Genomic DNA, 26828 nt, shown 5'->3' with positions numbered 1-26828 from the left:
GTAAAAACTGAATTGGCTGATATTTTTTAAGGTACAGTACTCCTAAAATATTGTTTAAAACATAGTGAAGATACTGATGGGTCTTTATGCCATATTTATTTAAGGAATAAATCTCATCTTGCATTTGGTTTTCAAAATGTTATGGCCAGTCTCTATTACCATTGAGAAGCCTACATTGCACTGAGTTTATTTAGCTTTTGAAATCCAGGGACTGAAGAAGACCTGTCTATAGCGACTCTATGTTTATAGGCTTCTTTTTAAGTATGCTTATCCCTTTCTTGAAATACATTCTCTGAGAAAGGTAATGGACAGAAGAACTTTCTGCTCAGGCTCATTACTAAGTCCACACGGAAGAGTCATGAAAAAAATAGGCAAAGCCACTTGTGAAACATTTTCCACGTGCTTCATCAAAAAAGCATTGTAATATCTTTCAGAGATCTTATGCACCTAGTTTTCTACTGTAAAGACCTCAGAACTTAGAATAAACCATGATGTTAACTGGCTAATAGGCAAAAATGGTGGTTGTCAGTAGAAAGAGTGTGGGGAAATTTCTAAGATTCCATGAGAATTATACTCTTGGATGGACCAGGTTTAATTTGGACCAACCAATGCTGGAGTGTTTGCTGAAGAACGGCAACCAAAAAACTGTGTAAGATAGTTTTAGCTTGAAAATCGTTAGTATTTCAAATTCTCAATCTCACCTTTTGAATTCTTTGATAGACCTCTCTAAACTAATTCTGCATTATCAGGCATTCATTCAAAAGGCTTAATTCTCAGCACAGCTAACTACTATGCATAATGACCACATAACTGCTTCTGTATAATTGAATGTTAATTTAGGCTTTCTTCTCCTGAATTAAGTGTTGAAAATCTTGCCAAAGAAGTCCCAGGAAAACCAATATGTTAATCACAGCTTTAACAAGTTAGACAGAAAAATACTATCACCACTCTTTAGCATCAAATCTATTAGAAAAGGAAAGATTAACATGTTTAGTGCCCAAACAGTTCTGTAAACTGTTGTTCTGCCTTGCCTTCCTTATCTCAAACTGAGGCTTTCAAATGGAGACTTGGCAATAATCAAGCTATGTTTGCTGAATATTCATTCAGAAGGCAAGAGCCTCCTAATGCCTCATTTATATTGTCATTTAAATCTAGTGCCACTTTAGATTAATTATAATCCAAATTACATCTCAACGTAGTGTAAGAATTAATATGGAATTTACCCAGATTAATACATTTGCATTGAAAATGTAATATGTTTCTGACATGGCTAAGGGGAACACTATTTAACAAAGTAGTAAACACAAGAAGCAATGGAAATTCACCTTCATTATCGTAATAAAAGTTATCATTTAATTCTACTCTAATTAGAAATACTACTGTACTAGCTTTTATAATTTTAAAATTATTTTGGATTTGACTAATATGTCAGAAGTACTAAATTATACATTTTAAACCAAATTCAGTATAAATAATGAACCAGCATGCTTATAGGGGTTTTTTTAGTACTTTTTTTTATTTGTGCACACAATGTACTGAATTTCCACACTTATTAACATAACCTTTTTCCATAGCTTTTTTTAAAAAAAAATGCTGCGAATCCCTACATCTGACTATTCTACTTTTACAGCGCTCCCTCATACATGTTTACTCATAAAACCCACTGTATTAAGTACAACTTGCTCTTTGCTAGGCATGCATAGGGCTGCAGCCTTAAATGCTTATTTTTAATTCAGTGCTGCTTTGGACTTAGATGGATCACTTTTCTGTTTCAGTACTTGTGCAAAAATGTAGAAAAGATTGACAATTAGTCATATTAGACATAGGATGAGAAATAATTTGTCATAGAAAAATAGGTAACAGGGATGATCTTACATGAGCATTGTGTTCCATATGAGGCCTACTTCATATATTAAACCCTCATGTGAACATGGACCAGGCAGTGCAGCATAATATTCTGGTCACCTCATGAATCAATCAATGACATGGAATTTGCTCATCCCAGTGCTGCACAATTTTGGTAACAGCTGATGTTCATGTAACACATTCTTCACTACGGAACTAAATCACAATGGCAGCATTCTCACATGAAACTAAACCAAATCTCTTGGCTCAGTGTCAAACGACTTGCACCTGCGGATAACCCCTTTCCAAAGACTTTTCTCACCTTTCATATGTGGCAAAATTAACTAGGATCCAGGAATTAACCATACATTTCCATAATGTGTGAACCCTGGCTTAAAAAAAATAAATCTAAATTGTTAAGACAGCTTTAAACCATATCCTGGCTTGTTTTGAAGCCTTAATAATAGTGCTGAATCCTGGTTCCTTTTCTCACATATTCGATGGGTGGGGCAAAGTGGTAGGAAAGGAAATGCAAGCAAGTGCACATCATTTGTGCATATGGTGGCTTTCTGAGCCAGAATTTTTGACTTAAACATAAATGGGGCATAGTCACATTAAGCCGAATACTAGCATTTATGCCCCACAATGTTAATTAAACATGATAACATGGAGGCATTTTGGGTAGCTTCCACATGTGGAATATAAAGCAGACAAAAGTGTTTGTTACACAGTAATTTAGATCTATGCAACCACCAGCAGTTGTCTTACCAATTGTCTTTAAGATGCAGAGGTGAGATACATGTAGAAAAGCATTATTTATACTTTTCCAAATCTCCTTATTAAATAATGCATTGTCAGTTCAATGAATAGTACAAGTGTCACATAAATCAGACCATACCCCTTTAAACTGCTGCTGTTTTGGCAACAGCTAGTTGTGCAAAGGTTTAACTTTGGCTCACTCCCTTCACAGGAAACTTGTTAAAATACCAAATTCACCACACAGAGAACATACTAGACCTAGTCTGTGTACTGCATTGGTTCTATTGGATATAGATTAAGAGGCAGAGCATTCCAGTGACCCCAGCTAAAATACAGTTAATTTGTTTTCCGTTTTATATCTGTTTTTACACATTTTTGTTTGGATATGAAGTGTTGCTAATATTATGCATCTAACTTCTAACATTTAAGAAATGAAATGGTAACAGCTATTTTTTTCTAGCTGGAAGTACTTGCTCCTGCCACTCTTTCCAGACACAGATGCCCCTGTCTCTTGCTCCATGATAAAAAAAAAATAGAGCTAGCACTTTCAATCAGGTATAGAAATATTTGTTATTTATGTAGGGGATTTCCTCCCCACCCTCTTTCTAATTTTAACAGGGGCTTAATGGAAGACAGGGCTTACCTACCTTTAGTTCTGGAAATTTAATTTGCAGAGCTCAAACCTCAGACATTTGAAATAATAATTTTGAAATGGTTTTCCTGCATCACTGAATAGTCATAACAAATCTGGAATGTGGGCAAAAAGTTTCCATGGCTGAGTGTATCATATTCATAGCACAGGTACTGGTACCTCTCATATGAGAACGTCAGTACTGATCTAAATTTATCTTGCTAAGGTGCTGAAACCTTGAAAGAACACTAGTGTGTTCTTGTGCAGTACTGTGCTAGAAAAGCTTATCTTGTTTTTCTTAGATTTAATTCTTATACTTAAGTAATTTTTATTACCCATACACATGTCAAAAATGGAACTGAAGATTTGTTTCCTGATGCATGTATTATGATGAAACATGTACTGATGGGCCATCTACTATGGGAATCACCCTGTAGAAGTAAACACTTATCTATTTAGCTATATAGAAGGAAACAAACTGTGGTTAAACAATAGTATGAATGAATATCAGTTCTAAAAGTAGTACAGTGCAGTTCTAAAAGTAGTACAGTTCCGGAGGTCCATTTGTTAACCAAAACAGGTTGTAACCCAAGGCGCGCTTTCGCCAATGGGGCCTCCCAAAAAGAATTGTTCGTAATCCCAAAGAAATGGGTTGTAATCCAAAAAAAGGTTGCAACCCATTTCTTTGGGATTACGAACAATTCTTTTTGGGAGGCCCCATTGGCGAAAGCGCGCCTTGGGTTTTTTGTAATCCAAAAAAAGGTTGCAAACTGGGACACACACTTCTGGGTTTGACATGTTTGTAATCCAAAACGTATGCAAACCAAGACATATGCAAACCAAGGTACCACTGTAGTGTACTGGATATCCCAGTGTGGTAGAGGTAGCAGGTCTATGCTTTGGTATACTGTATTTGTATTTGTGATCCCAGAAAAACAGGTGGAAAGTATTGCAAAGGATAAGATAACAAACAGAATAACAAGTCTTGCTGAAGCAGCACCAGCCTGGCTTCTGCAATGGCAAGTCATGTCTCACAAACCTATTAGCTTTTTAATAATGTCAACAAACCTATAGATAGAAGTGATCCAGTTAACATAGTATACTTGGGCTTTCAAAAAGCTTTTCACAAGGTAGAAAGTAGAGACCCCCAAGGATTCGTAGTGGGACCTGTGCTTTTTAATGTGTTCATAAACAATTGAGAGTGAGCAGTGAGGTGACCAGGTTTTCAGATGATACTATTGTTCTGGGTCATTAAAACAATAAGTGATTTTGAAGAGTTCTAAAAGGATCTCTCCAAACTTCTTGAATGGGCAACAGAATGGCAGGTGCAATTCAATGTAACAAGTATAAAGTGCTGCATGTTGGGACAAAATGTATTAATTTCACTTGTATGCTTTTGGAAGCTGAACTGGAGGTGACTGAACTGACCTAGAATGAAATATTGGAGCCATAACGGAAAGCTCAATGAAGGTGTCAACTCAGTGTGTGGCAGTTGTACAAAAGGCAAATTCCATGCTAGGAATCATTAAGAAATAAATGGAAAATAAAACTGTTAATATAGTGCCATTATACTGCGTACAGTTCTTGTTTCACTTTAAAAAGAATATTGTACAGTTGTTAAAGTTTATGAAATTATGCATTGAGAAAGTGGATAGAGGAATTATTTTCTTTCTCTCTCATAACAATAGAACTTGTAGACATCCAATGAAGCTGAATATTGGAAGATTCATAACATAAAAGGTAGTACTACTTCATGCAGCACATAGTTAAACTACGGATCTTGCTCCCACAGGAGGCCATGATGGCCACCAACTTGGATGGGTTTAAAAGAGGATTGGATAATTTCATGGGCTATAAGGCTATTAATTGCTACTAACCATGGTGGTTATGCTGTGTCTCCACAGTCAGAGGTGGTAATGTTTCTGAATACAAGTTACCGTAAGCCACAGTGGGAGTAGGGGAAGACTGTTCTTGTGCTTGGGTCCTGCTTGCAGGTTTCATAAAGGCATTTGGTTGGCCACTGTGATAACAGGACAGTGCATTAGATGAGCCATTGGTCTGATTCAGCAGGCCCTTCTTATATCCTTATCAATAGTGATGTAGATGTGGTGGTCATGGTGTTTCTGTTGGGGTATATGTACTGTATAGGTTTTCAGAATTTACAGGACTATGGGAAGTTAGAACATAGTATTCACATGATAACTAGGCATTTCATTTCCAAAAATATCTGCATTTTAATTCCTTATCAAATCCAAATTCAAAAATTCAAAAACCTTCAAACAAGGTGTCAAATCAAAGCAGCAACATCAATCAAGCTTCCTACAGATATGAACACCTAAGGTATAGGAATTGTTCATAGTACTGTTAATCTTGTGTCATGTGGTGGTTCAAGGGCATTGACATAGTGAGTGTGCCAAATGTGTCTGTTTTGCAAATACAAATGATTTTGAGAATCCAGCATGAAGTTTTTTGTTCAGATTGTCGTGAAAGGAGAGTCTAGTAGTGAAAAATTTCCAAAAGTACTTATCTTTCAATATTATATCAATTATCAGAAGTGACTCTCAGTTGGTATAAATCATAGATTTGATTAACACTGTAGTTCTTGTTTTAGGGGGTACATTGACATTGACATGTCAACTCTGAGACATTTCTGAAATAGTTTTTTCCTGTTTTTCCTGCTTCCTCAAAGGCATTTTGTCATCAAACCAGATTTTCAGGCAAAATTCTCTGGGAAAAAATGTATAATGTCATATGCAGAAATTCAATGATGGCACTCTCTGACCCATATAGACTGCAACAATACATTTTATAATGTATTTTGTGTGTTTTTATCTTGTAATTTTATATTGTGAGCCGCCCTGAGATCTATGAATGGCGGGCAGTATACTAATTTAATAATAAACACCACAATATCAACAACATGGCTGCTGTCACAGCCCTGTTATGCATCTTTTCAGTGTTGTGCAGCAGACCTATTTCATGTGGTTAGAAGTCTTTCTTATTATGACCAGCAAGACGAGCTGCTGGGACCTATTTGCCAACTATTGCACAAATAAAATCACTTTCATGGTTTCTGACTTAGACACCACTTAGAATCAGAGATGGTTTTAACATGAGGTCCATCTGGTAATTTAAACTTGTTCATCCAGAGGTTATGGACCAGGTTATTTGAAGAACTAAGGCCAACCACTAAATATGTTAATGGCTCTCTGATTGAGGCTGCTTGCAGCCTTGAAAGATGCAGTGTTTCAGATAATTTGGGGGTGAGTTGTGGGGGTTTAGGGAAATAAATTTATATCTGAACAATCCTAACATCTCACATCCAGTATCAAACCTACCATTTTGGGTAAAAGTTTGAAGTATGTGGTGACATGTCTGGTCCAGGCTGATAGTAGGATCCTTTCCAATCAGGTTTTGGAACAGAAACTGCCTTGATTGCTCTTGGTGTTTGTCCTTTGCTAGAGTTTGTACTTGGCTGGAGGACTGGTTTATGTGGGGTGTGATGGCTGAATTTTCTGGAAGTGGTTCTGCTTATTCCCGAGAGGGACTCAATGTGGTGCTGGAAGACTGCTATTTTACCCCATGGAACAGCGTTCCAGCTTCTTCCCCATGCTTTTTAACATCTGCACAAAACCCCTGAGATAGGTCAACTGGAGGTATAGGTTGAAGTGTCATCACTAGTCTGCCTGTTTTCATTTTCTAATCCCAGGGAGGGTGTGTTGCTAACAAACCAGTGTGTGAAGTTGGTTCAGGACTAGGTAGACAAACAGAAACATATTCAGAATAATACAGAATTAAGTGGGCTAAATTCCTGGTATAAGTGCTCCCTTGAAGTAATGGTTATGCAACCTGGGGTACTTCTTAGTCTGTCACTTGAGTGGGCACTATGAGTGTCTTTTACTAACTTCAGCTAATTCATCCTGGAGAAGGTGATCTGGCTTGTCACTTCCACACAGAGTTAATATGTTCTCTATGGGCTGCCCTCAAACACAGTCTGGAAAATTCAGTTGATGTTGCCAGGCTGCTGTATGGCACTAAATGATCAGAGTGTATAGATTGATCTTCATCTGTATTGGATGCCCATTGTTTCTGAGGTTGATGTTTAAGTGCTTGTATTGACTAGTATCGTATTAAATGGCTTATAACTGCATTGCCACAGAAAGTGTCTGCTATCATACAAAGGGGTGTAGCTCTGTAGTAGAGCACATGGCTTGAATGCAAAAGGTCCCAAATTCAATCCCTGGCATCTGCAACAGAAGAAAACTCCTGTCTGAAACCCTAGTGGCCAGTGTGCACTAGGGATGGTTGCAGGCCTAATGACGCCAACCAGGCCATTTTGTCCAAGCCACATTCCACCTGCACATCAGTGATGTCATATATGATTTCCAATGCAAGCAGCTAAAAACACGGCTAGGCTGGGCCAAAATGGGTTTCTGAAGCCCTGCCAATCAGGTGATAGGCAGGGCTTCTAAAGTGCTGCACTTCTGGCTTCTGAAGTGTGATTGGTGGGACTCCAAAGTGCATTGCAGGAATCTCTGTATGAGGTTTATAAAGAGCCCTGCATGGTGCTTTGATTGTTGATGGGCATACCAGTTTTCCTGTTGCTACGTTCCTAATTTGCCCAGACTGTGAGATCAGATAAGGTGATGTCAGGGAGGTAGAAAAAGAGAATCTACCTACCTACCCAGAGCTAAGCTGCCTTTATCCATCTTTAGCTGGCTTTTATTTCAGTCAGCTTTTAAGGTATGATCTCCTATCTGCTTGAACTTTTAGTTTGCTACTGTTGTCTTTTAAATGCTTTAATTGTTCTTATTTACATTTAAAGATTTTGAAATTGCAAAGGATATAAATTTGGAATGCACATTTGACGCAGCAAAGTGAATCCCCCCTCCGAAAAAAATCATCTTAACATTAAAAGGGGAAGTCAGATATAAAGTGCACCTTTAAAACAGCACAATTAGGAAGAGACTAAAAATATTATCTTAAGTCTGTCAGTCCTGCCAATGGTGGTTCATGGTGATGGCTGTGGGAGCTCAGGCTTGATGACTTGGGTTTGCACCAAGAGGCAGTCCTCTGGCCTCTTCCCCAGCCTCAGCTTCTGTAGCTGGAGTCAGTTAGGGCCGCACCCTCCCAGGCTAGGTGGGAAAAGGCCTGCAAGGCAGGGAGCAGATCTCCCAGAATTCACAGCCAAGGTAGACACCAACTGGTGTAGCTTTCCAATGCATGGAGTAGATCTTCACCACCTTTTACAAAACCTTTTGGCTCCTTGTTTCTCATAGGTCTTTCCTTTAAAAAAAAAAAAAAGTCACTTAAAATGCCATCCTGTTGATTTATAGGAAGTGCAGGGGTGTGTTGCCACAAGTGAATCAGAAGTAAGTTATCATGCTTCTGTGTTTAATACAGTGTTCCAATTATGCAAATATTTAATATGGCTTAAAGTTGGAATGACTGGGAAATCATATATTTTTGGTCTTAAAATAATGTAGTTCCTTAACCAAAGGCAAGGCCCTGGCTATTACTATGCAATCTATTGTGTTCATGTTGATCAATCAGTCATTCTGTTAAAAATGTCAGAGAAGATACTTTTACCACCAATACTGGCGTGTTCCTAATTAAATTTAACAATAGGGATGAAATACAGGAATCAGTTCAATGCATTCATCATAAACTGCATTCATATATTTAAAAAGTACCTACACAAAAATATATATTTGGTCCTTTCATAATATGTCTTCTTAATTAGTACAGTGTTATATATATTTTTTCAAATGATGCCCCCATTTTTCAAAGTTAACTATATAGCCATTCTTGTCATCCTCTCAAGGTCCTGCTTTCCTGATATTTTCTACAAGTATTTTTTTTTAGCTTTTGTTTCAGTAATTGCCATAACCTTATTTTAAAATTAAAGCTAGGTTATTAGACAACAAGGTTCAATTTGTTCATTTATGTGAACTCCACGTGGATTTTGAAAATCAAGATAAATCTTCATGCACAACATACAGTCAGATTACCCCTGGACAATATATTTATGTTGGGTCTGATAGCAATCAATGGTTTAGCTTCATTGCATTTGAAGATGTATTTGCACCCAGTTGTCCAGTGATAGTGTCCTCACCCTGGAAATAATTTAGTTGCAAATTGACTGGAAGATGGTGAAAATTGAAAGTTAAAATTAGAAATACTCATAATAAACAGCAGAAAAAAGGTCAGATGATGCCACGCTATGATGAGATTGGAATGGCTGGTAAATGAGGTTTTGTGTTTGTCGTGAGATGTATGTGACATGCCTACCCAATGCTGTTGTAATATCCAGCCTAGCAGAAGAGATTATCTGGCAAATTGACACTGGAAAGAATTTTCTTATGGACTGGGAAATTAGAACTGCACTCTTTTCTTTGATGTGTGCAATCCTCACTGTATTATGCAGCTAGCTCAGACTGAATATTAAATATATAATTTAATACATACTCTTAAAAATATATTAAAATAATAATACTATTATTGCTTTTAAAAACATTGTAGAAACATTTAAACATCAGGTAAACATTCAATGCAACAAAGAAGACTGATCTTTGTGTACAATTAATTTTTAGCTGTTCAATAACCTTTCTTTTTTCATAGGGGTTACTAAATTTGGTAATGTGGTGGCTTTATTTGAATAACATAATAATTGTGCTCCTTCAGTATTTTAAAGGGGGAAATAATATTTAAATGCTTGCAAATTAAATGAAGAGCAAAGAATTGAAGGTGAAACTTGTTTCTCTTAATGTGGTATAAAATTTCAGACTGAGATACTAGAGAGCTAGTTATTGATTACTGTTTAGAGCAACATAAGGTTATCTAAACAAGAGAGAAGAGTACATTTTTAATGTATTTATAGAGTCTGCTCTGCTTCAGAGATAAGTGTGCTGTCACCTTTGTACCTGTTCAGTTTCAAAAATGGTTTAACTTTAATAAGGAGCCCTGCAATATTTAAAATTGCAATAAGACACCCTAAGGGGTTGCAGTCACAGCAAACCCAGCAATCTGTTAGCTCTTTATAATGTATTTTTACATGTTGTCTTGGAAGCAGGAATAAACACACCAGAGAAGGAACCAAAAGTAATTACTGCAGCAGGGGAACAACCACTACTTCCGGCTAAAGAAGAAGATGGAGCACCCAAAAAGTCCAAACTTTCTGAGGAAAATAAGTTTGGTCACGAACAGGTAAAGTGTATTGTTAGATCCTTACTGCCTTGTAGCATTGTTTTTCTTATGTCATAAATATTTGGGGGGGGTGAATTCCTATGTCATGCTAATTCATCAGGGGCTGTGTTGGCCCTGCCAACTCAGACCAGCTGGAAAACCTTGTCCCCCTAGTTCATCTTCCTGACCTTGTCAGTGTTGCAAAAAGATAAAAGGGCCCACATTTATCATAAGAAGCAAATCCTTATGTCAGAACTAGTTACCAAAGCACTATATATGCATGTTTGGATGCTTGGGAGACCTACAGAGGAAAATAATTAAAAATCCAGAATCCCAAAGAGAACATGTCCAAAACTTACCCCAGCTACCATTATCTGATATTTTAAGCCACAGGTGCATTATTTCTTTCTAGATGATTCCTGACCGGCCACTCAGTAGATACTGTGTTATAAAATAACAGATGTCATGAGATAAAAATTATAAAACCATATAAGCTAAGGAGTTCACTTACATGGTATCCAAACTCTTCTTTTGCTGCCAACCCCCCCCCCCCCCATGACTAGTCAGGTCTCCCCCTTCCTTCTAAACCTGCACCTTTTTTCATGGCAGTGGTCTTCCCATGTGAGTTGTGTATCTGGGTATTGATAGAGGCTGAAGGTAGTGAGGAATTGATGGAAGATACTGTAGGTGGCAGGCGACAGGAGAAGATGCACCATCTTGAAAAGAGGGCTAGTAATACTGTAGTGACAGACGATTTGCTCAGGGCGTTAAGCAAGCTTTGTCTAATGGGCTGAATCTTTGTTGGATGTTTTTCAGTTTTACCAGTGCCCTTATTGTAACTACAATAGCAGGGACCCAAATCGTATCCAGATGCACGTCCTGTCACAGCATTCTATGCAGCCTGTTATCTGCTGTCCCCTCTGCCAAGATGTCCTGAGCAACAAAATGCATCTTCAGCTGCATTTGACCCATTTGCACAGTGTGTCTCCTGACTGTGTAGAGAAACTGCTTATGACAGTAAGTGTTTAAAATGCTGATGCACATTTGACAAGTACATGGACTGTAAATGATGCTGAATATATTATGGTATTGTAGATAGAGCTAGAGACTTGGAATCTGGGCTCCTGAGATTTCTTCGTAGTCCTGCCAATAACTTAGTACATCCCTTTGGCCTATTCATTTAACCCTAATTTTCAAAGACACAAGAATCTGAAGCACTCATTAAAAACAACCTTTCAAGATCAAGGCATGCACCTCAGTGCCTCCATGCACATCCTAAACTGGTTCTACTACTATCTTTCCCCACAGGGGAATTTTTAGTCTTAATTTACTGTAAACAGTGTTCTGAGGGCTAAATACACAAGAAGTTACTGTTTGTTGGCAATTTTACGAGAAGTGGTAAATTGTGAAGAAACAGATAAAAGTACCAGAATGTTTTTATATTTACAGGATAGGGGAGATGAAACCTTTATTAGTAGTAGGACAGGATCCTAGCCTTGTAATTTTCAAAAGAGTATCTTGATCGAAAAACAGGGTAATAAATATGAGCAATTAAAAAAAAGTTATAGTAATATGGTGGCAGGAAAGTTAAAAGGCTAAAAGCACTTGTGTGGCTACTGCTTTATGTAGTGTTACTGAAAACCTGTATCGGCAAATTATGTTGCTTAGAATTTACTATCACTCTGTCTTCCATATTCTTTCCTTTCTTAATTATGATCAAACCTAACTCAGATATCACAAAAAAGCTCTAATGTGTTGTGAAGTATTATGTAGAAGCATCTTTAGAATTATAGGTCTGGCATGTGCTGGAAGATAATCAGTTATGATTTAAGGTCCTAAGTGCAAAGCAGGAACCCCATATCAGAGGTATATATGCCTAAGCAAAATCAGTAGAAGTTGCCACCTGATTTGAAAACAAAAAGAGTCCCTCCCAATTTCAAGACTTGACCATTATACCAGTTGGTACAAACTGGATTGTACTAGTACTCTCAGAAGTAGTTATTTTGTTTCGCCTTTTCTCAGCAGCTGCTTAAAGTGCACTTTTGACGTGTTACAGAAAGTGAGCCTTTCCTTACCTATCTTGGTAGGGACATTTTGGTTAGTAATCATGCGTCCACACCATTTTCACTGCTAAATCTGTGAGCTTAATTCTGAGATTAATCAAACTGTTAGTTTTTACAGTTGGCCATATGTGATGATGTGATAAACAGTGCAATTCTCTTGGTGAGCACAGTATTATCCCTGATATTATATTATTATTATTATTATTATTATTATGTTATTGTTATTGTTATTGTTATTATTTGTACCCCACCCATCTGGCTGGGCTTCCCCAGCCACTCTGGGCGGCTTCCAACAAAGATTAAAAATGCATTAAAATGTCACACATTAAAAATTTCCCTGAGTTGTATGTGTGTGTTATTGTTGTTTTTAAAGGTTCCTGTGCCAGATGTGATGATGCCTAATAGTATGCTCCTGCCAGCAGCTGCTTCAGAGAAATCTGACTGTGATGCCTCTGCAAGTCTGACAGCTGAAGGATCTGGGAAATATTCAGGTATTGCAAGAAAAAGCCAAGCCTGCAGAGGGCGAGCATTGCAGTCTTTGGTTGATAAACCTCCTCTCCTCTTTTGGGGTGTGCTTGCTATATTAACCAAAGAAAAATAAGGCCTGATTTTATTCAGCAGCGTTTCATGAACGTAGCACTTTTATAGCATACAGTATATGTATATATGTTTCTTTAAACAGATACAACATCTAGGTTGGGTTACACATTCTAAGACTTGTAGGCTGCATTCAGTCCACCCAATCTATGCCCCATGTCCATACACCTATCTACTGTATGGTAAAGGAAAAAGGTAAAGGACCCTGGACGGTTAAGTCCAGTCAATGGCAGTTCCAGCTGAGGGAGCCAGCGTTTGTCCACAGTCAACTTTCCGGGTCATGTGGCCAGCATGACTAAACTGCTACTGGCTCACAGAGGACCGTGATGAGTGCCAAAGCACATGGAAATGCTGTTTACCTTCTCGTCACAGCGGTACCTGTTTATCTAGCTGCACTGGTCTGCTTTTGAACTGCTAGGTTGGCAGAAGCTGGGACAGAGCAACGGGAGCTTACCCCGTTGCATGGATTCGAACTGCCAACCTTCCGATCAGCAAGCCCGAGAGGCTCAGTGGTTTAGACCATGACTCATTTGTGGTGCTGGTCACTTTGGTGGAAAGTGAGATAATTCCAGATACTTTGCATAAAGCAATTTTGTAAGAGTAATGAAGGGACCTCTAATTCAGTTGTGGAGTTCATGCTTCACATGAATAAGTTTCCAGGTGGATAATATCCCTTGTGTATCAGAGAAACAGCTTGGTCCTGTGTTTAAGAATCTATTTACAACAACATTAATAACACTGGAACATTAATAACACTACATTTTTGGGGGCCTAACTCAATTCTAGATGGGTTCTTGTGCCCAAAATTCAGGTTCATGAACTACGTATATTTCTTTTGAAAACAAATATAGTCACTCATTGCAACAAAATTCTCCTTGTTTGGGGTGGGGGTGTTTTGGTGCATCCTTCATTTGATGCCAAAGAGTATTATGGTACTTTGATGGATCACAAGCCTGTGATGAAGTCAACACTGGGCCATGAAACCTTATTTCATAATAAATTAGACAGCCTTTACAGTACCACGAGGCTCTTTGTTGTTATTGCTGCAGCATACTGGCTCCTCCTCTGGAAGTTCTTTCTTTTAATATGTATTATGTATTCAAATGCTATGGAGCTATATAATTTTTTTCTTTCTTTTTTAAACAGGTGAAAGTCCTCCAGATGAGAAGAACACCTCTGGGCTTGAAGAATCAAAAACTGGAATGGAAATTAAAACAGAGGAACAGAAGCCACTCAAAGAATCTACTGAAATGCCAGATTGGAACAAGAACAGCAGTAAAGATATAAAGATCGTCGAATCACTGCCTGATCAGTTGAATGAGCAGCAGAAGAGGCAGCAGCTTTCTGTTTCTGATCGCCATGTCTATAAATATCGTTGTAACCATTGTAGCTTGGCTTTTAAGACTATGCAGAAGCTTCAAATACATTCCCAGTATCATGCTATTCGGGCTGCTACTATGTGTAGCCTTTGCCAACGTAGCTTCCGTACATTCCAGGCTTTAAAAAAACATTTGGAAGCAGGCCACCCAGAACTCAGTGAAGCTGAAATTCAGCAGTTGTGTGCATCTTTACCTGTAAATGGTGAACTCTGGGCAGAGAACGAAAGTATGGCACAAGATGAACATGCACTAGAACAGGATATAGAAAGAGAATACGAGATGGACCAGGAAGGTAAAGCAAGTCCTGTAGGAAGTGATAGTAGCTCCATTCCAGATGAAATGGGCTCAGAACCAAAGCGGACCTTACCTTTTAGAAAAGGGCCAAATTTTACTATGGAAAAATTTCTAGATCCTTCTCGCCCATATAAGTGTACAGTGTGCAAAGAATCTTTCACTCAAAAGAACATTCTTTTGGTTCATTATAACTCAGTGTCTCATTTGCATAAACTCAAAAAGGTGTTGCAGGAAGCATCCAGTCCAGTCCCTCAAGAAGCTAACAGCAGCACTGACAACAAACCCTACAAATGCAGCATTTGCAATGTTTCTTATAGCCAAAGTTCTACACTGGAAATTCATATGAGATCTGTGCTTCATCAAACAAAGGCAAGGGCTGCAAAATTAGAACCAAGTAGTAATGCAATGAGTGGAAACAGCATAACAGGAAATGTTAATAGCCCCAGCCAGGGGATGGTAGATCCTACAATATTACCAGCAGTTAACAGCAAGGAAACCCACATAGATGCCAAAGAATTAAATAAAAAGCAAGTTTCTGAATTAGTTTCTGCTCAGCCTACACATCATCCTCCCCAGTCACCAGCACAACTGCAAATGCAACTCCAGCATGAATTGCAACAGCAAGCAGCTTTCTTTCAACCCCAGTTCCTAAATCCAGCATTTTTGCCACATTTTCCTATGACACCAGAGGCGCTACTGCAGTTTCAGCAGCCACAGTTTCTTTTTCCATTCTATATTCCTGGGACAGAGTTCAGTTTGAGTCCTGATCTGGGTTTGCCTGGTTCTGCTGCATTTGGTATGCCTGGCATGGCGGGTATGGCAGGCTCACTGCTAGAAGACCTGAAGCAGCAGATGCAAACTCAGCACCATGTCGGTCAGACGCAGCTACAGATCCTACAGCAGCAAGCACAACAGTATCAAGCGACGCCACCTCCAATCCAGTCACAAAAGCAGCAGCAGCAAACGAATAAGTTAGTGAAAACAGAGCAGAACAGTGCAGTGAGTGCTGAGTGCCAGATGATGAAGGATACACCACCATATAAGGAATCGGAAGAGATTTCAGAGAAACAAGAAAAACCAAAGCAAGAATTCACAAGTGATAGTGAAGGACTGAAAGAAAACAAAGATATAAAGAAGCAGAAGTCCTCTGAACCAACCATCCCACCACCTAGAATTGCTTCTGGGGCAAGAGGAAATGCAGCCAAGGCATTGTTGGAAAACTTCGGCTTTGAGCTGGTTATTCAATATAATGAGAATAGACAGAAAGTACAGAAAAAAAATAAAGCTGGTGATTGCGAAAATACTGACAAATTGGAATGTGCAGCCTGCAGTAAATTGTTTTCCAACATTCTTATATTAAAGAGCCACCAAGAACATGTTCATGGACAGTTCTTTCCATACGGTGCATTAGAAAAGTTTGCCCGTCAATACAGGGAGGCTTATGACAAGCTTTATCCTATTTCACCATCTTCCCCAGAACCACCACCACCTCCACCACCACCTCCGCCTCCACCTCCGCCTTCTTCACAACCTTCTTCATCCAGTTCTGGAAAGATTCAAAGCATTACTCCTACTCCTTTGCAGGCTCCACCACCAACACCTCCGCCTCCACCGCCACCCCCACCGCCACCTCCTCCTCCTCCACCACCTTCTGCACCACCACCAGTGCAGCTGCCAGTTTCATTAGATCTTCCACTTTTCCCTCCAATTATGATGCAGCCGGTGCAACACCCAGGATTGCCTCCTCAACTTGCCCTCCAGCTACCACCAATGGATGCGCTGTCTGCAGATCTTACTCAGCTTTGTCAGCAACAGCTAGGATTAGATCCAAATTTCCTACGGCATTCTCAGTTCAAGCGGCCACGTACAAGAATCACTGATGACCAATTAAAAATCTTGAGGGCATATTTTGATATTAATAATTCACCGAGTGAAGAACAGATTCAAGAAATGGCAGAGAAATCTGGCCTTTCCCAAAAGGTTATCAAACACTGGTTTCGAAATACCCTATTTAAGGAGCGACAAAGAAACAAGGATTCCCCATATAATTTTAGCAATCCTCCAATAACAGTTTTGGAAGATATAAGAATTGAACCACAGCCAAGTTCTTTAGAGCATTACAAATCTGATTCAGCGTTCAGCAAGCGATCATCTAGAACTAGATTTACTGACTACCAGCTCAGAGTCTTGCAGGATTTTTTTGACACAAATGCTTATCCAAAAGATGATGAAATTGAACAACTTTCAACTGTACTTAACCTACCTACTCGAGTTATCGTTGTATGGTTCCAAAATGCACGACAGAAGGCTCGTAAAAGTTATGAAAATCAAGCTGAAACTAAAGATACTGAGAAGAGGGAGCTCACCAATGAGAGGTACATTCGGACAAGCAACATGCAATATCAATGTAAAAAATGTAGCGTAGTTTTTCCCAGGATCTTTGACTTAATTACACATCAGAAAAAGCTGTGTTATAAAGACGAAGATGATGATGCACAAGATGAAAGCCAAACAGAAGATTCAATGGATGCTACAGATCAAATGCTTTACAAGAATTGCACAGTTTCTGGCCCATCTGATTCGTCAAAAAGTATGGCTTTAACAACAGTAAGCTCTGGATCTGGTTCCAGTACTCCTTTGATGCCATCACCCAAACCTGAACCTGGAAAAACCTCTCCTAAACCTGAGTCAACAGAAAAGCCAAAGCAAAATGATCCCATACCTAAGCAAGTGGAGGCTTCCTCCCAAGGCAACAAATCAGTGCAGCCTGCACCAACCACCTCCTCTGATCCACAGCCCTCAGCTTCTCAAACACAGCAACAGAAACAATCCCAAATAGGAGGCAGACCACCTTCTGCATCACAGACGACCCCTGTTCCCTCCAGCCCTTTAGCAATCCAAATGACGCCTCTTCAGAACAGTCTACCTCCTCAGTTACTACAGTACCCATGTGACCAGTGTACAGTTGCCTTTCCCACTCTAGAACTTTGGCAAGAGCACCAGCACATGCATTTCTTAGCAGCCCAAAATCAGTTCCTTCATTCCCAGTTTTTAGAAAGGCCTATGGATATGCCCTATATGATATTTGATCCAAATAACCCTCTGATGACTGGACAATTGCTGAGCAGTTCTTTAGCTCAGGTGGCACCCCAAGTGAGCTCAGCTCATACAGCTCACCACGCCGCTTCAATTCCTGGCTCACTTAAACGAAAACTGGATGATAAGGAAGACAACAACTGTAGTGAAAAAGAGGGGGGGAACAGTGGTGAGGACCAGCATCGGGATAAGCGATTGAGAACTACAATTACTCCAGAGCAACTGGAAATACTCTACGAAAAATACCTTTTAGATTCCAATCCTACCAGAAAAATGCTAGATCACATTGCACGTGAAGTAGGACTAAAAAAGAGAGTTGTACAAGTCTGGTTTCAGAATACAAGAGCTCGAGAAAGAAAAGGACAATTCCGTGCAGTAGGTCCAGCTCAGTCTCATAAAAGATGTCCTTTTTGCCGAGCACTATTTAAAGCAAAGTCTGCTTTAGAAAGTCATATTCGCTCTCGGCACTGGAATGAAGGAAAACAAGCAGGTTATAGTTTGCCACCAAGTCCTTTGATAGCCAATGAAGATGGAGGAGAGAGCCCACACAAATACATGTTTTTTGATTATCCATCGTTATCATTAACAAAGATTGATTTATCGAGTGAAAATGAATTGGCTTCTACTGTCTCAACTCCAGTTAGTAAAACTGCAGAAATGTCACCGAAGAATCTTTTAAGCCCTTCTTCCTTCAAAGCAGAATGCAACGAAGACATAGAGAATCTGAACACAGCTCCTGCTGATGGTGGGTATGACCAGAATAAAACTGACTTTGATGAGACTTCATCAATTAACACAGCAATCAGCGATGCCACAACAGGAGATGAAGGAAACAATGAAATGGAAAGTATGACCGGTAGTTCAGGAGATGTGAAATCCACATCCTCTCCTAAAGAGCCAAAAAATGTTCTGAATGACAGTTTGCCAAAAAACACAAACATGCCTAATATGGAGAACAGCGATGACAAATTTCTATTCTCCCTGACTAGCCCGTCAATGCATTACAGTGACAAAGATAGTGAACTTGACCAAAGTGTTTACATTACTGATGACCCTGATGATAATGCTGATCGCAGTGAAACATCGAGCATAGCTGATCCAAGTTCACCTAATCCCTTTGGAGCAAGCAACCCTTTTAAATCGAAAAACAGTGACCGGCCAGGTCACAAACGATTTCGGACGCAAATGAGTAATCTGCAGCTTAAGGTCTTGAAGGCTTGCTTTAGCGACTATCGGACTCCAACCATGCAAGAATGCGAAATGCTAGGGAATGAGATTGGCCTACCAAAACGAGTGGTTCAGGTTTGGTTTCAAAATGCTCGAGCAAAAGAGAAGAAGTTCAAAATTAACATAGGGAAGCCATTCATGATCAATCAGAATGCAACTGATGGCTCAAGACCAGAGTGTTCCCTATGTGGGGTGAAGTATTCTGCACGTTTGTCCGTAAGAGACCATATCTTTTCCAAACAACATATTTCAAAAGTGCGAGAAGCTGTGGGAAGTCAACTGGACCGGGAAAAAGACTACTTAGCTCCTACAACTGTTAGACAGCTGATGGCACAGCAGGAATTGGACCGTATAAAGAAGGCTACAGATGTTCTAGGCTTAACAGTACAGCAGCCAGGCATGATGGAGAGCAGCTCACTTCATGGAATCAGTTTGCCAGCAGCTTACCCAGGACTCCCTGGCCTTCCTCCAGTTCTTCTGCCTGGAATGAATGGTCCATCTTCCTTAACAGGATTTCCTCAAAGTTCAAACAGTAAGTAAAAAGGAAGAGGATAAATTGTTGCTGCTGTTGTGACAAAAGGAATGGGTGTGTTGGTTGCCAAAACATTTGTAGGTAGATCCATTTCTGTCAGTTCTGTGGCTGTATATTAGAACATTTTCTAAGAAAAGTAAAATGGAATGTGTTATTCAAGCAATAACTTACATATACACCTTTAGGTAACACTGTAGTGTTTATTATTAGCACTTTTAGATATTCAGGAAATTATTTAACTAATAAAAAAATATGAAACTGAAGTATACCACAAACTAGCCAAGGGCAGAGCATTTGAACTCAAGTCCACCTTTATTAACTCACTGCGTTATCAAAGAGTATGAGTTGGGTATCTTTACAACTTAATAGATTTTCCATGAACTTTCACCACAATGTGAAATAGTTTGTTTCATAAAAGCAAGTCAGGAGATAATCTTTAGCAACTAAGGCAAAGGTCCAGTCATGTGAAAATGAGGGCCTGTACACTAAAATATATTGTTTCCTTGAATTTATCTAGTTTAGCCTGTGATCCTTAAAAGCAAGTCCCATTGAAATAGTGAGATAATCATGGCAAAGACTGGGCTATAAAGACAGTTAATGACTCTGGGTTCAAATCCTGGTTTTTTGGAAATATTTGTAGACTGGGATTACAGACTAAGGCACTGAGTTCAAATGTATTTATTTAAATTAGCATAAACCTGCATGTAGATAGGCAGGCTTTATGTATGTCTTGTAATTTACTTCAGAGTTAGTCAAATTTTGATAAGAGTTCCTCTTGGGTTCCTCTTAAGTTAGGGGTTGTTGTTTTTTTGCATCACAGTCGTTTTAAAACCTCCTAATACAGCCTTTATTCCTTACTATACATATTTTGTTACTTCTGAATAAATACTAAAAGTGTTCTACAAGAATAGGTTCAAGATCCACACTGCCAGTACTATGCATAGCAACAGCACCTTTCCCATGCAGTATTCTTCTCATTCATCCTAACAAAAATCAAAAAGCTCTTTAGTATGGATTTTTGTAGTTTTCACTTTTGTTTTTGGGGTAATATTATAAGTAGGCACCTTTCTATGAATAATGCTCCCGTTTATAGGAAGTGAAGTTAAATAAACTATCGGGCCCAGCCTACCCAGGAGCTTGGGGTGAAGCAGTCACCATAGGCGGTGGAAACCCCTGAGGCGATGCCTACATGGGGGCCCTGCTGCCAACAGATAAGCGCCACTGCCATCGTCCATGTTTTTCAGAAATGTATGAGCAGGAATCCTACTTCATGGGTTATATTTAGTCTCTGTACTTCATACCCTGGTTTGATGGGGTGAAGGGTTAGAACTCTGGGAGACAAATAAAAGCCCAAATCCTGTTCAGTATCTGAAACTTCGCAGATTTTTCCCCCTTGTCCAAATGCATACTGAAGGTTTAGATTCCTCACTTAGGTTAACTTTTTGTCACAGCCCTTACCTCCAGGCCAGAAATTGATACCCAGTAGATTTTTTTGAGGTACATGGTTTCAGCACTGCTCCCCACCCCCACCCTGCTGGTCAGCAGAGTATGAGGGTCTTCTTGGTAAAGCATCTCATAGCACTCAACAACTTCTCTTAAGCCCTTCATAACACTGATTTGCTATTGAAGAGCTGAGAATTAAGTGGTGACCTGCCAGAATTATCCTATGGGCTTTTCAAAAGCATTTCCTCATAGAGTATCTGAGTGGCTCTGTCAAAGCTCTGTGCTCCTTAAGTCCAGTCAATTCTGCATTTCTGCAAGTGCAACAGCATACATCTGTTGGTGTTTTTGTTGTCAGGAATGAGGGCTGAGTACATAACTTGCTGTGCTTTAAGACAAAATTTCCCCATAGTTACAGCATCAGCATTCTGGCCATCTGGAAGTGAAATAATATTTAGATCAGGTAGTAGATGTAGCTACTGCCATATGAGCAGGCCAACTCTCACTACTTATTGGTTAGGTCTAGATAGCTCACCGTATGAACTGGGCCACTCAAGTTACCAAATCTTCAAATCATGAATGCAGCTACATAATCAATGAAGTATCGGTTAGGAATGAGGCACACTTTCATCTGATGTGGCTAATCTCTCTGAATAAATGCAAACTAAAGAGATAGGAGATGTTTCGTTCTTCAACATACTAAGTAGCCCCTCCATCCTATCTTTATTGCCCAGAAAATATATGTTCCTAATGGCTCTTAATGGAGTAGTGGAAGTGAAAGCAAAAGAGCAGATTATATTAATCTTTCATTAGTGAAAAGTACTCCTCAAAAGTTCTTTAATATATGCTCAATGCTGATATGCTTCATATCTTATTAACCCACTTTTAACATATCCTTGTTTTGCTGTGAGCAGCACTTCACATCTGTGTTTGATGCAGCGAGAGAGATTCAGTCAGGAACTTCTTGTAGTCCCACTCACTGTGCTGATCCCAGTTGCAAACCTTTACAAGAGTTAGTTTTTTAACCTTGTAAAATGTTTCAAAATATGTTAAAATTCCTGCTGCCTGCTCCTGTGGGTTTTCTCTACCACATACTCAAACCATGATACATGACACCTGAATTTAAATATGATCAGATAGATATACGATCAAATAGGCAAAATGATTTTTGAACATATTCTTCACATGCAGTTAGTTATTTACATAAAGATTGGAAGAATTAGAAAAGATGTTTTCATTAACATAAATAAGCTCTGTTCTATAGGTGCTTCAAAATGGCAATGGATTCTTAATAGGCAGAGCAGATGAAGCAGTCTCTAACCTGAGAAAGCTTATGCAGCCATACATTTGTTATTCTTTGATGTGCCACAAGGCTCCTTAACATAGCGCCACCTAACAAAATATTAATGTTATGATGTAGTGTTTGCATTATTTGGCACATTTACAGTGCAATCCTAAACATACCAGTTCAGAACAAACCCCACTGAATTCAATGGAACTTACTCTTTGATAAGCATATATAGCATTACAGCTTTAATCAGTCTTACAGTTGCTTCACTATATGTTCAAATCATGTTAAATTTGAAATCATGTCTCACCACTTTCTGAAATCCTTTGCAAATTGGTTGAACTGAGATGCAAAATGTAAAATTCATAAAAGATATTGGGTCAGGTGGTACCTAACACCAAGAAAACTAGCGCTAATATGCCCAGGAACCTCACCAAAATGCTGGAGAGGGTGCATACCTCCACATGTGGTGGAAGTGCCCCCAAATCCAACTATTCTGACCAACAGCCATACAAGAAATATGCAAAATAACTAAGCAAGTATTAGAAATCACCCCAGAATTAGCCCTACTAAACATCTTCCAAGACAATAATGCTCATTTACACCACAAAGAACTCATAACCCACCTACTTTCAGCAGCCAGAAACACCATACCCAGACACTGGAGAGACCTGCCAGGAGTAAGCATGGGCCAATGGTACCAAATAGTATGGGAAACAGCCTTACTAGAAAAATTAACCAGTAAACTGAAACTGACAGGGGGACAAACAGAAGAAGACACCTTTATCCCCGTATGGCTCCCCTTTATCACATACACAGCCCAATAAGACAATGACAATAATACAGCATACAAATCAATATGGCTAACCTGATCCAAAACACCCACCCACCCCACTCACACATGAAAACAAAGATCACCACAGCCAATCATAAACAAACAACCACACCCTAGGCCAACCCCAACCTCTCTCACCACCAAAGGAACACAAGTGAACAACAGAGAACTTGCACAAGCAATGCTGACACCAAACCCTACATACATTAAGTAAAATAGAAACATTGCCACCTGACCCTACCTCCACCCATCTTCCCCCCTCCACCCCTCTCCCCCTTTTCTTCCTAATGTCTCGACAAATGAAACTGCTTTGTAAAAATGTTACATGGAAAAAATACGAGAGAGAGACATTACACATACTTCTGTAAATCAAGAAAATCTTTAATAAAAAAACGTTAAAAATAAATAAAATTAAATTAAAGATATTGGGTGGTAGTCAAATAAAATTTACTCGGAGTAGACCTACTGCAATTAATGACCAAGACAGAGTTCATTAATTTCAGCAGGTCTACTCTGAGTAAAACCTAGCTGAACATAAAATTATTTGAAAAGTCTGCTTGAAGTGACCAAGAAAATGCAGTGCAACAAGCCAGACCATAGATAACCATATCAAGGGATTGAGACATGCCCGCGCGCACACACACACACAGGAATGAAAACAGTAAAGTAAAACTGTGCAGCGGTGATTGCATTATAAGATGTAGCTTTCATGTTAGCTGGAACACTGTGGCTGGACCTATATACCTACAAAAACATATCCACATGAATTGGAAGCAAATGAAATTCTAATCCCATTCAAGTAAATTATAGGGATGCAAGAATTTTTCACACATTCCAGTGCACTTATTGAAGCCAGGTGTCCTAACAAGAGCTCAGGATGCCAGACAATTGAGTGTTCTTAGGTCAAAGCAGGATGCTCCCTGTTCTTCTACTGCAATCCGTGAAAATGTCTATGAGAACAAAACTGGGTAAGGTAACTGAACCTAAATCCTACTAACATATTTTATACATTGTTGCAGTAGAAATGCATTTGACTAATTCATTTTTCATTCCACCTTGAATATGGTGGGATTTAGTTATTAGTTAACATGCACAGGATTATGTTCTTAGACCCTGGTACTCCTTAGTGCTTGGTTTACCTTTCCTTTCTTCATACATCCCTTTACTCATGCAAGTCCTTCAACACCCATACCCGTGCTTTAATAAATTTAGCATCTGTTATAACTATTTACTTGCTTTTGGTCTATTAGGATGCTGCTTCTTCATGTTATTGTCTCTCTCTGACATCATAGTCACAAATACAGTGGTACCTTGGTTTTCGAACATCTCGGAAATCAAGGGTTTCAGTTTTTGAATGCCGAAAACTCAGAAGTAAATACTTCTGTTTTCAAACATGCCTCGGAAGTTGAACGGCTTCCACTGAGTCCCCCCCCAATTTTCTCTATTTAATTTGCAGACTGCCCTTTGCACTTCAGTTTTCGAACATTTCAGAACTTGAACAGTCTTCCAGAACGGCTTATGTTCAAAAACTGAGGCACCGCTGTATATGGTATCACATTCACAAATTAGGTTTGTGGCACATTAAAGACTTAAAAATGGCATAAGCTTTCATGGACCAGCTTTCATCTTCATCAAAAACATGGAATGTCATTCTGAGTTGGCAGGTATATATGTGTGTGTTTATGTATACACACACACACACACACACTAACATATGGATAAACATACAGAGAATGATATAGCTGTGATATTAGAGGGAAATGAAATGCAGGAAATACAAGAAGTGATGATGAGATTAAAGCTTCAATGTATGTAAAATAATTGCAGTGATTCTCTACGTTGTAGGGAATCTGTGGCCCTCTTAACGTTACTGGACAACTCCTGTTAGCTATCTGTTTGATTGAAATAGGGGTTCAACAGCATCTGGGCAGGTCATAGGTTCTTCTTTCCTGGTACCATGCATTCCTCAGGTATACTGCAGAATTTTGTATCAACAGTGATACTTCTCATAGTTAATGTTCCCAGGCCTTTCTAGCTGATCTTGTATTTCATTTAAAAACATTTGGAGAATAGGAAATCTTTAACTTTGCATAAATACATCTTGGTTAATTGTGCTGCAGGTAGGAATGGTCCATTCATCTCTACTCCGTTCAATCATTGATCAGTTCATTTTTAAGCTGCCCATTCATTTGATATAAGGGCAAGACACATGTTTGGATTCATGCTATGATTCTAAGTGAAGACCAAAAGATCATAATAATTTCTCTCAATATACTATATATCTAGTTAGCCCACACTACTGGTAGGGAAATCCATACATTTAATATGAGTGGCTAACATTAAAATTTAACACAGTTGTCACTTTTTTCTAATAGTCCATTCAATATATTGTGTAGTTAGTCCAAAAGTCACTATGTACAGTAATAAGGACATCAAACTTGTTTCTAATCCTGGACAATATATTTTAGTTTACCATTAAATAAAAATAATGATTCAGTGACAAACATCAAATGGTTGCCTTGTTAAATCTTATCACCTCTTCCTCTAAGTTCTAATTGCTTTATCCTAAGCAATGCTAAGCACCTGGATATCGATGATTTAAGCACCATTCAGGCCCACTCAATTAGTACTTGAATGTAACTAATATTCATCTATCGTTGCAGTGCCCAGGGTTATCACTCTTATCCTCTTACACTGATCCTAGATACAGATAGTTTTGACTGATTCTAGAGAGTGCTTTAAGCTCACCATTCTTTGAACATTAGAGTTTATCTGTTCTAATTGTTTTTATAAAACTTCTATTTCTCTGTAACAGCTTCTTTAAAAAAATGTTTCTACAGTATGCTGGCCAATTATACTTATCATAGGAATTGCATTACAGTATTTAACTGTATTGGGGACGCAGGTGGCGCTGTGGGTAAAAGTCTCAGCGCCTAGGACTTGCCGATCGAAAGGTCGGCGGTTCGAATCCCCACGGCGGGGTGCGCTCCCGTCGCTCGGTCCCAGCGCCTGCCAACCTACAGTTCAAAAGCACCCCCGGGTGCAAGTAGATAAATAGGGACCGCTTACTAGCGGGAAGGTAAACGGTGTTTCCGTGTGCTGCGCTGGCTCGCCAGATGCAGCTTGTCACTCTGGCCACGTGACCCGGAAGTGTCTGTGGACAGCGCTGGCTCCCGGCCTATAGAGTGAGATGAGCGCACAACCCTAGAGTCTGTCAGGACTGGCCCGTACGGGCAGGGGTACCTTTACCTTTTATTTAACTGTAACAAACATTGCCTATAATCTTGCATTGTACATAGATACTCCAAATAGGGTCAGTGCACGCTTACAGTTTCTTTTGCTGCTAAAATACATAGCTGCATGACTTATGTCAATAAAAACAACTACATTGCTGGCCAGCTGTACTAACACATATAAAACCCAATCCTATGCATGCTTACGTGGCATTACGACCCCATTTAGTTTAGAGGGGCTTACTCCCAAGTGAAAAAATTGTCCAGTAGCACCTTAGAGACCAACTAAGAACAAACAGTTGGTCTCTAAGGTGTTACTCCCAAGTGGTGTGCCTAAAATAGCAGGCCAACAGCACAATCCTAACCATGTCTACTCAGGTTCCCTCTGCTTCTTTACACTTCCAAGTCATATCTGATTCTGTTT

At 39.2% G+C, this 26828-nt stretch overlaps 1 protein-coding gene across 10 annotated transcripts in view; it reads left to right on the top strand.

Moving 5' to 3' along the window:
* ZFHX4 (zinc finger homeobox 4) overlaps positions 1-26828 on the top strand; it is a 177692-nt gene that overhangs the window by 144760 nt on the left and 6104 nt on the right. For 6 of the 10 annotated variants that reach the window (XM_083747495.1, XM_083747497.1, XM_083747489.1 and 3 more), the window contains 4 exons: positions 10305-10441; positions 11237-11437; positions 12857-12974; positions 14227-19608. In XM_083747495.1, the coding sequence (XP_083603621.1) occupies positions 10305-10441; positions 11237-11437; positions 12857-12974; positions 14227-19608 (5838 nt within the window). The remainder of the gene's footprint in view (positions 1-10304; positions 10442-11236; positions 11438-12856; positions 12975-14226; positions 19609-26828) is intronic. The other 4 variants (XM_083747496.1, XM_083747490.1, XM_083747498.1 and 1 more) reach the window with 1 other exon arrangement.

Source organism: Podarcis gaigeae, assembly GCF_964106915.1.
Source record: "Podarcis gaigeae genome assembly, chromosome: 7".
Taxonomy (NCBI): Eukaryota; Metazoa; Chordata; class Lepidosauria; order Squamata; family Lacertidae; genus Podarcis; species Podarcis gaigeae.
Note: the sequence above shows the minus strand (reverse complement) of the source record. Positions and strands in the feature narration are given on the sequence as shown.